The sequence below is a fragment of the Lactuca saligna genome, chromosome 5 (assembly GCF_052625555.1).
Source record: "Lactuca saligna cultivar CGN05327 chromosome 5, ASM5262555v1, whole genome shotgun sequence".
Taxonomy (NCBI): Eukaryota; Viridiplantae; Streptophyta; class Magnoliopsida; order Asterales; family Asteraceae; genus Lactuca; species Lactuca saligna.
In genome coordinates this window covers 38,981,871-38,994,324 of record NC_136421.1, presented here as the reverse complement: position 1 = coordinate 38,994,324, position 12,454 = coordinate 38,981,871, and the positions used below count along the sequence as shown (strand labels likewise).

The 12,454-nt window shown below is 34.7% G+C and overlaps 2 protein-coding genes across 3 annotated transcripts; one reads left to right on the top strand and one right to left on the bottom strand.

The window, feature by feature from the left end:
• The first annotated feature begins 5,443 nt into the window (after positions 1-5,443).
• Positions 5,444-8,782, top strand: LOC144998798 (Nuclear transport factor 2 (NTF2) family protein with RNA binding (RRM-RBD-RNP motifs) domain-containing protein). 2 transcript variants are annotated; one of them, XM_078958531.1, is made up of 9 exons: positions 5,444-5,607; positions 6,292-6,480; positions 6,636-6,939; positions 7,096-7,310; positions 7,400-7,574; positions 7,722-7,843; positions 7,921-7,986; positions 8,105-8,168; positions 8,268-8,782. In XM_078958531.1, exons 2-9 carry the CDS (start codon positions 6,292-6,294, stop codon positions 8,564-8,566), a joined length of 1,434 nt encoding a protein of 477 aa, XP_078814657.1. In that variant the 5' UTR covers positions 5,444-5,607; the 3' UTR covers positions 8,567-8,782. The 2 variants fall into 2 exon arrangements, with proteins under 2 accessions (XP_078814657.1, XP_078814656.1); XM_078958530.1 differs by having other exon boundaries at positions 7,078-7,310.
• Positions 8,783-9,683: 901 nt separating this feature from the next.
• On the bottom strand, positions 9,684-10,640 carry LOC144998716 (wiskott-aldrich syndrome family protein, putative (DUF1118)). Its single transcript, XM_078958456.1, has 2 exons — positions 10,471-10,640; positions 9,684-10,201 (listed from the first exon to the last, which is right to left on the bottom strand). Exons 1-2 carry the CDS (start codon positions 10,534-10,536, stop codon positions 9,806-9,808), a joined length of 462 nt encoding a protein of 153 aa, XP_078814582.1. The 5' UTR covers positions 10,537-10,640; the 3' UTR covers positions 9,684-9,805.
• Between the last annotated feature and the right edge of the window lie 1,814 nt (positions 10,641-12,454).

Here is a 12,454-nt window from a genome sequence, read left to right as displayed (position 1 = left end):
TGATTTGAAAAATAGTAATCCTATTGTCTTTTGAGTTTGTATCCTTGGAGGATAGATTCTTTTGTTTATTTTGGATTTGTTGTTTAACAATCTTTTTCTCAACTATCTTAGGCTTAGCTTCGATTCTTTTGAGAGGAACTTTAGGCTCCGAAACTATCTTTACTTTCCTTTGACATCTCATGAAGTCTTGGCTAAATGCTAAATAATCATATTAGGAGAGAGGTAAGAGTTGGATTTCTGCACAGGTTTCACATGATTTGGAAATGATGGTTTTTGAAAGAACTTTTTGATTTGAGACCTATGGAGCATGATTTTGTTGAAAATTCTTAGGTTTCGTAGGTGAATAGACTTTCACATTTGGATTGGATTTTTCTCTATGAACGAAGTTGGGATTCTTAAACTACCATAACTGCTTCCTTTCCTTGAGATTTTTGTTGTATCTAGCATTCCTTTGGCGTTTTTGAGCTGTGAACTGCTCAGAGGATTTGCGAATGCTAGCCCTAGGTTTTGGCTTTCTGGTAGGGCTTATGGTCCAAACTGACGATGTGTTACTTGGAACGTTCTTAGTCCCACTTGGACTACCCTTTTCATAGCTTGAGTTGACTTTGTTTAGGGATTCTGCTACGTATCGGCTCTTCATTTTCCATGAGGTCATTTCTGATAGACCTTTGGTTTCGTCTGCATTGTCGATTGGAGCATACCAGAAGAACGCATCACAGCCATCTGTGTTATTATCTTCGACCATAGACGTTAATTCAACTGTTTGATTTTTGTTCAGTCCTTTAGTTGTAAAAACTTGGTTAGGAACAGTTTGAACTTTGGGGAAAACAATTGCTTTTGCTTTTAAAACTTTAGATTTGTTTTTAGAAACACGTGCGAACTCAACTGAATTTTCAGAGATTTGGACTTTCGCAGGTAGAGGTTTGTTTTTAACAAACTCAGAGCAGTCAACCTAATCCTCCACAAAGATTTCACTCATATCACTTTCATCGTCAAATTCAGAAACATTTTCAATATTAAGTTTATTTTCAGAATATTACTTGGTGCTTAACGAGTCAAACTTCTGTACAGTTTCAGATTAATTTGCTCTTTGTCTTTTTCTTCTAAAAGTTGTTTAAGCATGTTTTTGTGATCTTTGGACTTTATGAAAGATTCAATTTTGTCCATTCCAACTTTGTATACATCTGAGGTTTCGTCTGATGAGACGATGGATTCGCACCTGTAACACTCAACATCGATTTTGTCCTCTTTCAACTCAAGAAAGGGCAAAATCATCTTGTGAATTTTCTTTCCAATATCACAATTTAGATGTAACTGAGTAATATTAAAATAAAGTCTTTTGGCAATCAAAAGGAAAATGTTACGTTGTTTTAAAAGACCTAAGTTTTCTCTCTGCAAATAAATAGACTCGTCCCTAGACTTAGACAAATCTGACTCCAACTTTTCAATCCACATGCGTCTCTCTTCACTTTTTGGCGAAACCATGCCGAGTTGACCAGTTAAGTTAGAATTTGTTAAGCGAGTCTGTTTTAAACTATCACTGAAACTTGAAAATGTGTATTTTAAGTCGTTCAATTTAGTTTCATATCTGGACACATGTATATTCAAAGATTCGAGAATGGAGTTTACATTGTTGATCACCTTCTCACATTCGCTTATCTGCTCAACAACTAGTTTAGCAGTGAAACAACTATCGGTGTCGCGTCCACCATTAGTTGCATAGCCTCTCATCTCTGACACTTCACTTGTAACCATCAAATACCTTCCATTGAACTGCGAAACTTCATCCTTCGCTACGAAGCTCCTTCCAAGAGTAGGTCTGTGAACCTATTTATCTTCAGAGTCAATCGACCAGGCTTCAACTCTCCTAAACTCATCTTCAGCTTCGTTTTCCTGCACAATCAAAGCAGACAAGGTGTTATCGGCGTTCTTCTTCTTTTTTATCTCCTCCAACTTTCAGATATAATAAGCTTCATCATCCTCTCCTTCTTTCTTCTCGTTCAATCTTCTCAGCTTGCACTCCTTAGCCAGATGGTTTTTTGCCTTGATAGTAATTACAATCATAGTTAGAGTCCCCCACAAGCTTTTTATCCTTCTTTGCTTCTTCTTTCTGAGAGTTATTCGCACTCTCCTCCTTTACCTTTTCAGAGTTATCACTGCCCTGCCAGTTATGGTTCTTGTTGGGACCAAAGTTCTGCTTTGCAAACTTCCTTGGATTGGACACCAGAAACTATCTTCCTTTCTTTCGTCACTTCATCTTCATGTGACTTCAGTATTCCAACTAGCTTTACCAACGTGTAGTTCTTGAACTGCTCATGCGCTTTTACAGTAGAAACCACAAACTTCTATTCAGATCTCAGCCCATTCATGAATGTGACTTTTTGCTCGATTAGTTCACATCCAATCTTGTGCTTCATCATCCTACTGAGAAGATGATTATAGCGATTTAAAGTTTGATCCAAACTTTCTTCAGGCTTTTGTACAAACACTCCAAACTCTGAGAGCAATAGAGTTTGAGTGGAATGCTCAAGATCAGCATCAGTTGAGTACAATTTTTTAAGCCTATCCCAAATGGCTTTTGTTGTGTCATATGAACTAACCAAACAAAAAGTGTCTGGTGGTACGGCAAACCTGATGATTCTCATTGCTTTGACGTTGCTTATCATCCTGTCCTTCTCATCGTGTGATACATCTTTAACATCAAGAAGAAACTTTTTATAATCGTCTTGAGTTTTGATTTCTCTTCTTGTTCTTGTATGAGTAAACATCTGGATAGTTAGGGATGGCAAAAAAACCCGAACCCGACGGGGAAACCCGAAACCCGATCATTTCGGGTCGGGTAACGGGTCGTTATCGGGTTTTTTTTCGGGTTCGGGGCAGGGAGTGGGTTATCCTCGCCCCGACCCGCCCCGCCCCGATTATATTTATATATATATATATATATATATATATATATATATATATATATATATATATATATATATATATATATATATATATATATATATATATATAGGATATAGATCCGGTAAGAAATTTTTTTTGGTAGGAAGGTAAGAAGTTTTTTTTTCTACATATTTTTTTGACGAACAAAATAAATGAATCACTAGATGATTCATTTGTAAGATGATTCACAAGAAAAAATTCTCAAAAAAACATTTTTATGATTCATTTTTAAGTAAATTAAGAAAAAAATTCATTTTTATGATAATTTTAGTGAATAACAACAAAATCATTGTATAAATGAATCATCGAGATGTTTTTTTGAGATTTTTTTCTTGTGAATCCTCTTACAAATGAATCATCTAATGATTCATTTTGTTTGTTCGTGAAAAAAACATGTAGAAAAAAAACTTCTTACCTTCCTACCAAAAATTTCCTTCTTATTTGATCTTGACTCTCTCTCTCTCTCTCTCTCTATATATATATATATATATATATATATATATATATATATATATATATATATATATATATATATATATATATATATATATAAAATATGTTTAAAAATTTTTGTTGTTAATTGTACACGGTCAAATATAAAATACTTATCGTGGGCAATTTTTTTAGTTATTAACAATCTGGTGTTAATGATCATTTTTATGTGTTTTGACGTATTAAACAAAACTTAAATCAAATAATTTTTTATATAACTTCCAGTTTTTTTTATTAAAGTAATGCATCATGTTTTTAATTTAAAAGAGTTGCTATAACATGTATATTTTATAAGACATTAGGGTACCTTAAAAGAGAATAAAGATTTCGTTATCAGTTGTTGTAAACCCGATAAGATACCCGAAACCCGACGGGGAAACTCGAAACCCAATGAGGCGCCCCGATAAGATACCCGAAAGTTATCGGGGCGGGTTTGGGAATCCATGCCCCGCCCCGAACCCGCCCCATTGCCATTCCTATGGACAGTAATGGCTTCCCATATCAAATAGCCATTGTCTTCAAGCCCAAGGACGTAGTCTTCAAAATGCAACACCCACACTTCATAATCATTGGGAAAAAGAATGCGAACCCTGGTTGTAGATTCAATGTTGCTTGAAAGTTTTATTGAGTTAACGTAAGAATCGCCTGTCATGCTTAGAGATCGATAAAACATGTATGAATCAGATGTGTAAACTAAATGGTTTTTGGGTAATATCAAGATCAAAGATCAATGTCGATAACAATGATGACGGCTGAACCGGATCCTATAATAGCGGAAACCCTAAAAACTCTTTTCAACAGAAGAAATGCGTATAGATTATACAGTCTCCTGCTCTGATACCAACTGATGAGTTGAAAACTCTAAAGATTAATTAGATTCAAACAGATAATAACAATCAAACACAAATATGAATTAAGAATGCGTCGAATGATTATAAATCACAGTCTCAGAAGAGCTCGATAAAGAATTGCTACTGTAGAGGTGTGTAGGGTTTACAATGACATGATTACTGATACACAATGCATACATGCACTTTAAATAGTAAAACCCTAATCATTAATCATGGGTGGATAGACCCAACCTGGATACACAAAACACTAAGTAAAAGGCCCAACAGACGCAACACTAAATACTCAACACCTAGCCAAAGCCAACTTTTTAATTCCACCCATTTATTTGACTTATGACGCTTCGTATAGTTATGTTTGTTCTTAGGAACGGGTTGCAACTCCTCACTGGCTTGTTTGTCGTCTTGTTCATTTCTTTCGGGAGTCGGGTCGTCACTAGAACTTTCAGATTCTACGTGTTGAGCATCTCGGAACTGGAAAGCCTCGGGAGGAGGAGATTGGAATTGGGTTTTTATAACCCTTTGAGAAAACTACATAAATGAATTATAACCCGAATTTTCCTCTGAGACTAAATACATTGTAAGATTGTTGCACTAGGTAATAATGTTGTGGATAGTTTTGGTATTGTTGATACTTTAGGAATTGAAATCCTAGAGAAGAAAATTAAATATTATGACTTGAACTGCCTTGCATAGATTTACGTCTTTGGCTAGAAGTTACTTGTCTAGCTGTATCTTGAGAATCCGTTGAATTGAGTAAGAGAATGAATTGCAATGACTAGCTACTTTGGATATATGTATACAAAGTTATGTAGAAAGAAAAATTCACGGGTTGCATGAAAGCCCTTTTTTTCTTTGAAAAATAGTTAAAAAGACATGACACAACGTAGACAAAATTTATCACGAGCTCTAAAGTCATTGACATGAATTATTCCACGGTCTGCTTGACCTGCCTGCATTGACGGTAACACAACCTGGCGGTACCATCGGTATTGTGGTGGTACCGCCCCAAAAAAGAATTCCGACCCGCGCCTCGACTCAAAGCCCCGTAAGGCATTGAAAGAAAAATCTAAGTACTAATAATTGAATAGTTAAAGTACAGGGGTTAAAATGGAACTTGCTTGTTCCAATAACAAAAACCTCCTTTTCGGTATGATTTGATCTCGTTTTCAAGAACATTCGTAAATTTCAGAATCTTTGCTCTGTCCTTTCATCTCTTCTTCTTTGTCCTCTGCCTTTGATCTACAACAAAACCCCTCAAAGATCCCACTCTTATACAAACGCTCCCTTCTTTCTCTCTGTTTTAAGAGGCCCGAATCAGGTACTGTTGCGATTCCCCTCTCACAACAAATCTAATCATTCTTTTGATCTACGAAGTTTACTCTTTGATCACTTGAATTAAATGTTTTATGTCATTTCTAGTTACCTTAATTTGACGGTTTGATTGTTCGTTTCACGGTTATTAACCATTGGCATTCCGACTGACGGATCAACTGGAGTAACTCTGGTTGTTTGATATCTGTTACTTCCGCCTTCGCTCGTTAGATTATCTAACTGATATAGATCTCGTTTTTGTTCCAATCTGCATGTACCTGTTTGGAAATTATGCATATTGTTTGATTTCGTTGTTTTTTGTTAATTAGGGTTTGATGCAAAAGTTTGTATATTTTCATTTCTTTTCTCAAACGTAATTATATATGTTATATAAGGGCTGCTAAATTAGGGTTGGTTGGGGGATAGTTTAGATATGGTTCTTTAAATAATTTCCTATAACAGAAGAGCTCTTGTTTATAAGGTAAAACAAAAATGCGATATGTGATCACGAAACATCTGTAGGATCATATTCATTCCCTTTAACGCGCAATGGTTTCTCAGGATCAGCTTTATGCCTACAATTTATCTTTCAAAGACTTTAATTTCGCTTTGAATGTTACCAGTATTACTTTTCTGGAAGCTCATATTAATGATATTATCACTTGTTAACAATGCCAAATGTGTTGTACAGATGGCAACACAGGCAGCAAATCCTGCTGCAGTTCTTCCAAGTGCTCAAGTTGTTGGCAATGCATTCGTGGAGCAATACTACCATATTCTTCACCAATCTCCTGAATTGGTTCATAAGTTTTATCAAGATTCAAGCATCTTAAGCAGACCTGATAGGAATGGCTTAATGAGTTCTGTAACAACAATGCAAGTAAGTTCCTTTTTTTTTTTTTTGTTCTCTATTCATAACTTCATTAAAAGACTCAAACTTTAAGTCCGAATCACGTATAGATACACATGTCTATGTACTTTATCACATGATGATAATGCGGTTGTATACTCTTGTGTGTAATTCACTTAAACCAGGCAATTGATGAGAAGATACAATCCCTTGATTACAAGAACTTTAAAGCAGAGATTAAAACTGCAGATGCACAAGATTCGTATCAGTCAGGAGTGATTGTTCTAGTGACCGGATGCCTAACTGGGAAAGACAACATCAAGAGGAAATTTGCACAAACATTCTTTCTTGCTCCACAAGAAAAAGGCTATTTTGTTCAAAATGATGTCTTTAGGTATGTTGAGGAAAGTGCATCATCAGATACAACTTCTACACCTGTTGAGGATATTGTGGACACTGCTCCAGTTGATCTTGCAATACCCAATGCAGGTTTGTTCCATGTAAATAAGTAACTTTAACATTCTTTGATTTGTTTATTGTAGCATTTTACTTTCATTTCTTCCTACTACAACATTGTACTTTGAAAAATACACCAAATTATAGAATCTAAAATTCTTATGATTTCAGATTCAACTCATGTCTCAGATAATCCAACATTAGATCCTACTACAAATTCAGCTTCTAATGATCTCAATAATGGACCTGAAGTTTGTGACCCTGAAGATAATGAAGGGTCAGAATCAGGCCTTGAGGATGAACACGAACCTGTTTCTGTTCAGACAAGTCTGAATGAAACAAGTCATCTTCAGAAAACCGATTCATCTTCAGCCCAAGAGGAGAAGAAATCATACGCTTCAATTGTGGGTTACAATTTTTTTATTCAATCATCTACTCTTTTCTTTTTGCCCTTGGTTTATTTAATTAAACTATAAATGGATAATATATACAGGTGAGAGTAAACAAGGTTACTGGAGCAGCAGTTCAGACAAGTGGCTTGAGGTGGGCCCCTGCTGCCAACACTGATCAACACAAACCTAGGCCAGCTAAGCCTTCACCAGAACCAGAAACAACATCACTCCCTGTTGTTGTTAATGCTCCTGAAAGCAGCAAAGTTTATGATGATGGTAATCAACTTCTTTACTTTTTTCTGCTAAATACAATAGATAACAATGTACTTTCATTTTTTTTAAAAATACAATGATGTAATAGGAAAAAGGGTTGTTGTGTTTAATTCTTTTACATGTACTAATTATTATTATTGTGGGGTTTAGTTGAAGGCCACTCGATATATGTACGCAATTTGCCAATGAATGCATCAGTTGCACAGCTTGAGGAGGAATTTAAAAAATTTGGATCCATTAAAAGTAATGGCATCCAAGTCAGAAGTAATAAGGTTTGATTATTTATATTCTCTTCTCATGTGTTTTGATCAATTTGTAATCATTTTTGAAACGTTTATTCTGTTTCCAGCAACAGGGATTTTGTTTCGGGTTTGTGGAATTTGAGTCATTGGATTCCATGCATAGTGCGATAAAGGTATAAGTAATTAAGTATAACCTTGTTATTTTCATTCTAATTCAAAAAAATAGCAAATCTACTTTCATTGCTATAATTGGGTGGATTTTTCAAAGTAGAATTTTGTAATCTTTTTCAGGCACCTTCTATCACAATTGGCAATCGACAGGTGGTGGTTGAAGAAAAGAGAACCACAACTCGAGGTAAACTACAAGTTGTTTCTTACATCTTATTTTTTTTCTTTTTAAATATTGAATCCATTGGCCTAATTAATCCATATGAAATTGATTTTTTTTTGTCAGTTGGTGGTGGTGGTGGTGGAAGAGGGCGGTACCAGGGCGGCGGTGGTGGTGGTGGAAGAGGGGGTGGCGGCTTCAGGGGTCGTGGTGGTTACTTTGGCGGACGAAGCTTTGGCAGGAACGAGTTTAGATACCAGGGTGAGTTTACCAACCGTCAAAAGGGCCCCACGGGACGCAACTCGGAGGTTTATCAACGAGTTGACCAGAACGGTGGTGGTGGTGGAGGTGGTGGTGGTGGTGGTGGTGGTGGTAGATATGCACATCATCAACCAAATAAATACACTGAATCAGCAGCACAGTAGTTGCAAGTGATGAAGCTTCAAATCAAAATTTTGACCATGAATTTAGTAGTGCCATTTTCTTTAGTTTTGGTGCACGTGTTCTGTATATCATTGGTGTTTGATCGGAATTTTTACGAAACACCTTTTTGCGAAGAAAAAAGAAAAAGAAAATACCGATTTTTGCAGGTTTATGCTAAGAGCATTTTTCTAACCCAACACCATTTTGGTATTTATTTATTTGTTTCTTTTATATTTGTTTGGCATTTATGTGTTTTTATTTTATTAAACTAAATAATGATATAATTATCACATAATACAATTAATAAAATTAGTTGGATAATTTATTTAGGCTATAATTGTTAAATAATGCAATTAATAAAAGAGAGAATTGTAAATTTAGCAAATACATTAATTACTTTGTGGAAAATAGTAAAAAACCCAAATTACAAAATTAGCCCTTAAAATCACAGATGGATTATATCTGTGTTTTAGGCATTTATATGTTTGCAGATGGAACAATCTATCCGTGATTTTGTTAATTTCATCTATGATTTTGTAGATTTTTATACAGAAACGTTTTTTTTCACTATCTTTTTTAGAGAAAATCTCTCTCTCTCTCTCTCTCTCTCACCCCGATCTTCTTAGAGCCATTATGGACGATTTTTTCAAACCTTATCAATTTTGTAGTAAAAAATGATAATTTTTTGAAAAAGTTTATATATAATAAGGTTGTTTGGTAGTCGAATCCTATCAATTTCGTAGTATACAAAAAATCACAAAATCGTAGGTGAATAGGAGAGAAAATCGTAGATGGACATAGTGCAATTTTAGGCCAGAAAATGGGGTGTATATATATATGAAAAAGAAAACACCTATAAAGTTACTTACAAATAGCTAAAACACATTTGTGTGTTAGTCACCTGTACGTTTGCAGAGGACAAATCGCTGTTGGATTATATCCATCTACGATTTTAGTGGCTAAAAATACAATTTTTGTTTTTTGTTTTTTTTTTATTATTTTCCACAAAGTAATTATTGTATTTGGTTAAATTTGTAATTTTCATATAATAAAATTATTAAAATTTAAGATGTCAATTAATTTGTTTAGAGCTAACGGGGGGAGGGTCCTTACGGGAGATATTGAATCCATATCTTTACTAATTATTATACAAAAAGATTATTACATTTTAGCTAACAATCTGAAAGTATCCAAAAGGTATACAAACAAAAAGACAAGATTTTAAACACACAATTTCAACCTTACTTTTGCAAATTCGAAACAAAATTTGAGGCAGCAAAAGCGGCGGAGCCACCAGCAACAGAAACAAGAGCAACCACCAGCTGCAGCACGATTTCCCAGGGGTAGTCCTCCGGTACCAAATACACAAAAAAGGGACCCAAAGCCAATAGGAAGAGGCTTAAGCTGAAGAGAGCCGATGGAGTCGACGGGTCTGTCGCGGCTGAAAGGACTCCGAGCTCTTCCGCCTTGGAGAGCAGCCCTGATTTTTCTATTGACGATAATGAAAAACCAAACTTTTCTGCTGCTGAAAGCAAACCGGCCTTTTCAGCTTTTGTTAAAAGTCTGAGCTTTTCGACATTTGTTAACAGCTTGATGCTTGATTTAGTTGTTGATCTTGAGCTCTTCATTGTTGCAGCCTGTGATTTATAGCAAATGTAAAAAAAAGGTACTTTTTCCTGGGATTTTAGTGGTTAACTAATTTTAGCACTAGTTGTATGATTGATATAAGAACTCTTAAGAATCTTTAGGTCGAATTATCAATCAGTAAGCGTTCAAAATCTTACTATTGGATTCAAGAAAAACTAAGGTGAAAGCGAAATTCATAGAGGCATCCACATAAATGGTACTTCTAAGGTTTCGAGATACATTGATATGAATTAGAATTGACCACAAAGATACTACTAACCTTCTTATATCCAACAGCAAATGCAAAAGGCTTCTGGGTAGCCATTGATGGAACCAAAAGTACCATCTTTCTCCGTGTTCTTGTTTGATTATTGTTAGATCTTATTTTTGTGCTTTTTAGCACACCCTTTGATTTGAATTGACTCAATTGAGTGATACAGAAAGAAACTACAAGGCTCTTGGATTGAGGGTGGGTGTTGTTGGGGTTGTCCACGTGTCATCCTATTATTTGCTGTTTGGAAAGTCGGTACTCTTGTCACGTTATCCTTGGATATCTTTATCTCTGAATAAGTAAATTGCAATCCTCGTAACCAAACACACCACACACCTTATGTGGTGTTTGGTGTTCGATAATTAGGTAATCAGAAAAATTATTCATTAAAATATCATCTGTTGACTTTCTCTTAATAAAATGACTATCGGTCAACGAAATTTACTTCGCAAATCACAGGTGTAAGACAAAGGTCTACACATTCAATTGTTCGATCTTGTCAAACAAGCCACTGCGACTGTAACCTATATTTTTGCGATCGCGGATTATCAACCGATAACATGTTGGCGTTGCAAATAAGTAATCAATAATCATTATTTTTAAGTACATTTAACAATCATAAGTTCATATGTATATTTCAAAAACATACACATTTAAATTCGATCTTTTCGTATTTCGTCCGTAAAAACAAGCTAAGGTTAACCTATTTTTTGTGATTGTGGATCATTGGCAACATACTCGCACTGCAAATAAGTAATCAACAATCATTCCTTTTTATTACATTAACAATCATAAGTTTATAATTATTTCAAAATTATACTTGCCGGGTAAAATTTTGTATTTTATAATATTTTAAATTGTTATTGTGGTTTTGGTATACATTATCATTTCACCGAGTGAAATTGGAAGTCTATAAAGACCACTCACCAACGCGATTGATGAACACATTCACGACTCACGGGCGTATAACAAAAGGGACATGTAGTGCACTCTTTTGAAGGTGTTTATCGTAAGTGTTTGAAAATGTATTTGTGGTTGTCATTGTATATACACAAATGTTTCAATATCTAGCTAGATTCTCTAAAATGTCATTTGAATAAGAGTTATCTATTAATCATCAAGGTAAGTGTCCATTTTATGACGAAATAAAGAAGAGTTTGTCTCATTCTCTAGCTCATACAATAGAACTTCATATTTTGGCTCATGGTTAGATATTCAAAATACGAAGGCTATTGATCCATGTAATGTTCATTTCAATTCTCCACCTTAACCATGGCGACAATGTGTTGTGGTTTCAAGTTGGAGGATACGTGTTGCGTTTTGGACATGAGAAGTTTTCACATATATATGGTTACGGTTTGAGAGTGTTACATGGATAGATGAGGATATTAATACTGATTTTAATACGTTGTGTTTCCTTACATCTACTCCTTTTGATTCGTTGTATATTATTGACTTACTTCAGTTATTTAATGTTTAATTAAATATTAAATGGGGATGTTGTATGTATGTACGTATTATTTGCATGTCGGAACATGGATTTATAGAACGTCATGTTGGTCAAACCATTGATCCATTGGCTATAGATGATTTAGATGTATGCAACAAGAATTATTTTCATAAAACGTTTTTTTACATTTGTTTGTTTTATTATAAACTATTTATTATGTGCCCATATAGATTATTTATATGGAAATATACATATAATTATATTCATTCAGAAGTTGATAGGCTAGAGGATATGAAATATAAATCGAAGATCAAGGATAAGAGAAAGAAAACGTATAATGTTCAAGAGCTACATTATGTTTTCAAGATTAATTAATTTCAAACTATATACATATTAATATGAATAGCGTTTATGAACAGTTTCAAGTATTGTGATGGCGGTTTCCGGTTTTCTTTATGTTAGTTGGGTTCATACGGTTGTCGGGGGTTGGATAGGAGCTGATTTCTATTACTTGTCTGTGTCATCGGCTTCAATTGCTAAGAT

Bases quoted from the DNA above. Each gene is read 5' to 3' on its own strand.
- LOC144998716 (XM_078958456.1), bottom strand. From the start codon at position 10,536: ATGGTACTTTTGGTTCCATCAATGGCTACCCAGAAGCCTTTTGCATTT. The intron at 10,202-10,470 runs GTTAGTAGTATC...TATAAATCACAG, and splicing joins TTGCTGTTGGATATAAGAAG to GCTGCAACAATGAAGAGCTC.
- LOC144998798 (XM_078958530.1), top strand. From the start codon at position 6,292: ATGGCAACACAGGCAGCAAATCCTGCTGCAGTTCTTCCAAGTGCTCAA. The intron at 6,481-6,635 runs GTAAGTTCCTTT...CACTTAAACCAG, and splicing joins GTTCTGTAACAACAATGCAA to GCAATTGATGAGAAGATACA. The intron at 8,169-8,267 runs GTAAACTACAAG...TTTTTTTGTCAG, and splicing joins AAAGAGAACCACAACTCGAG to TTGGTGGTGGTGGTGGTGGA.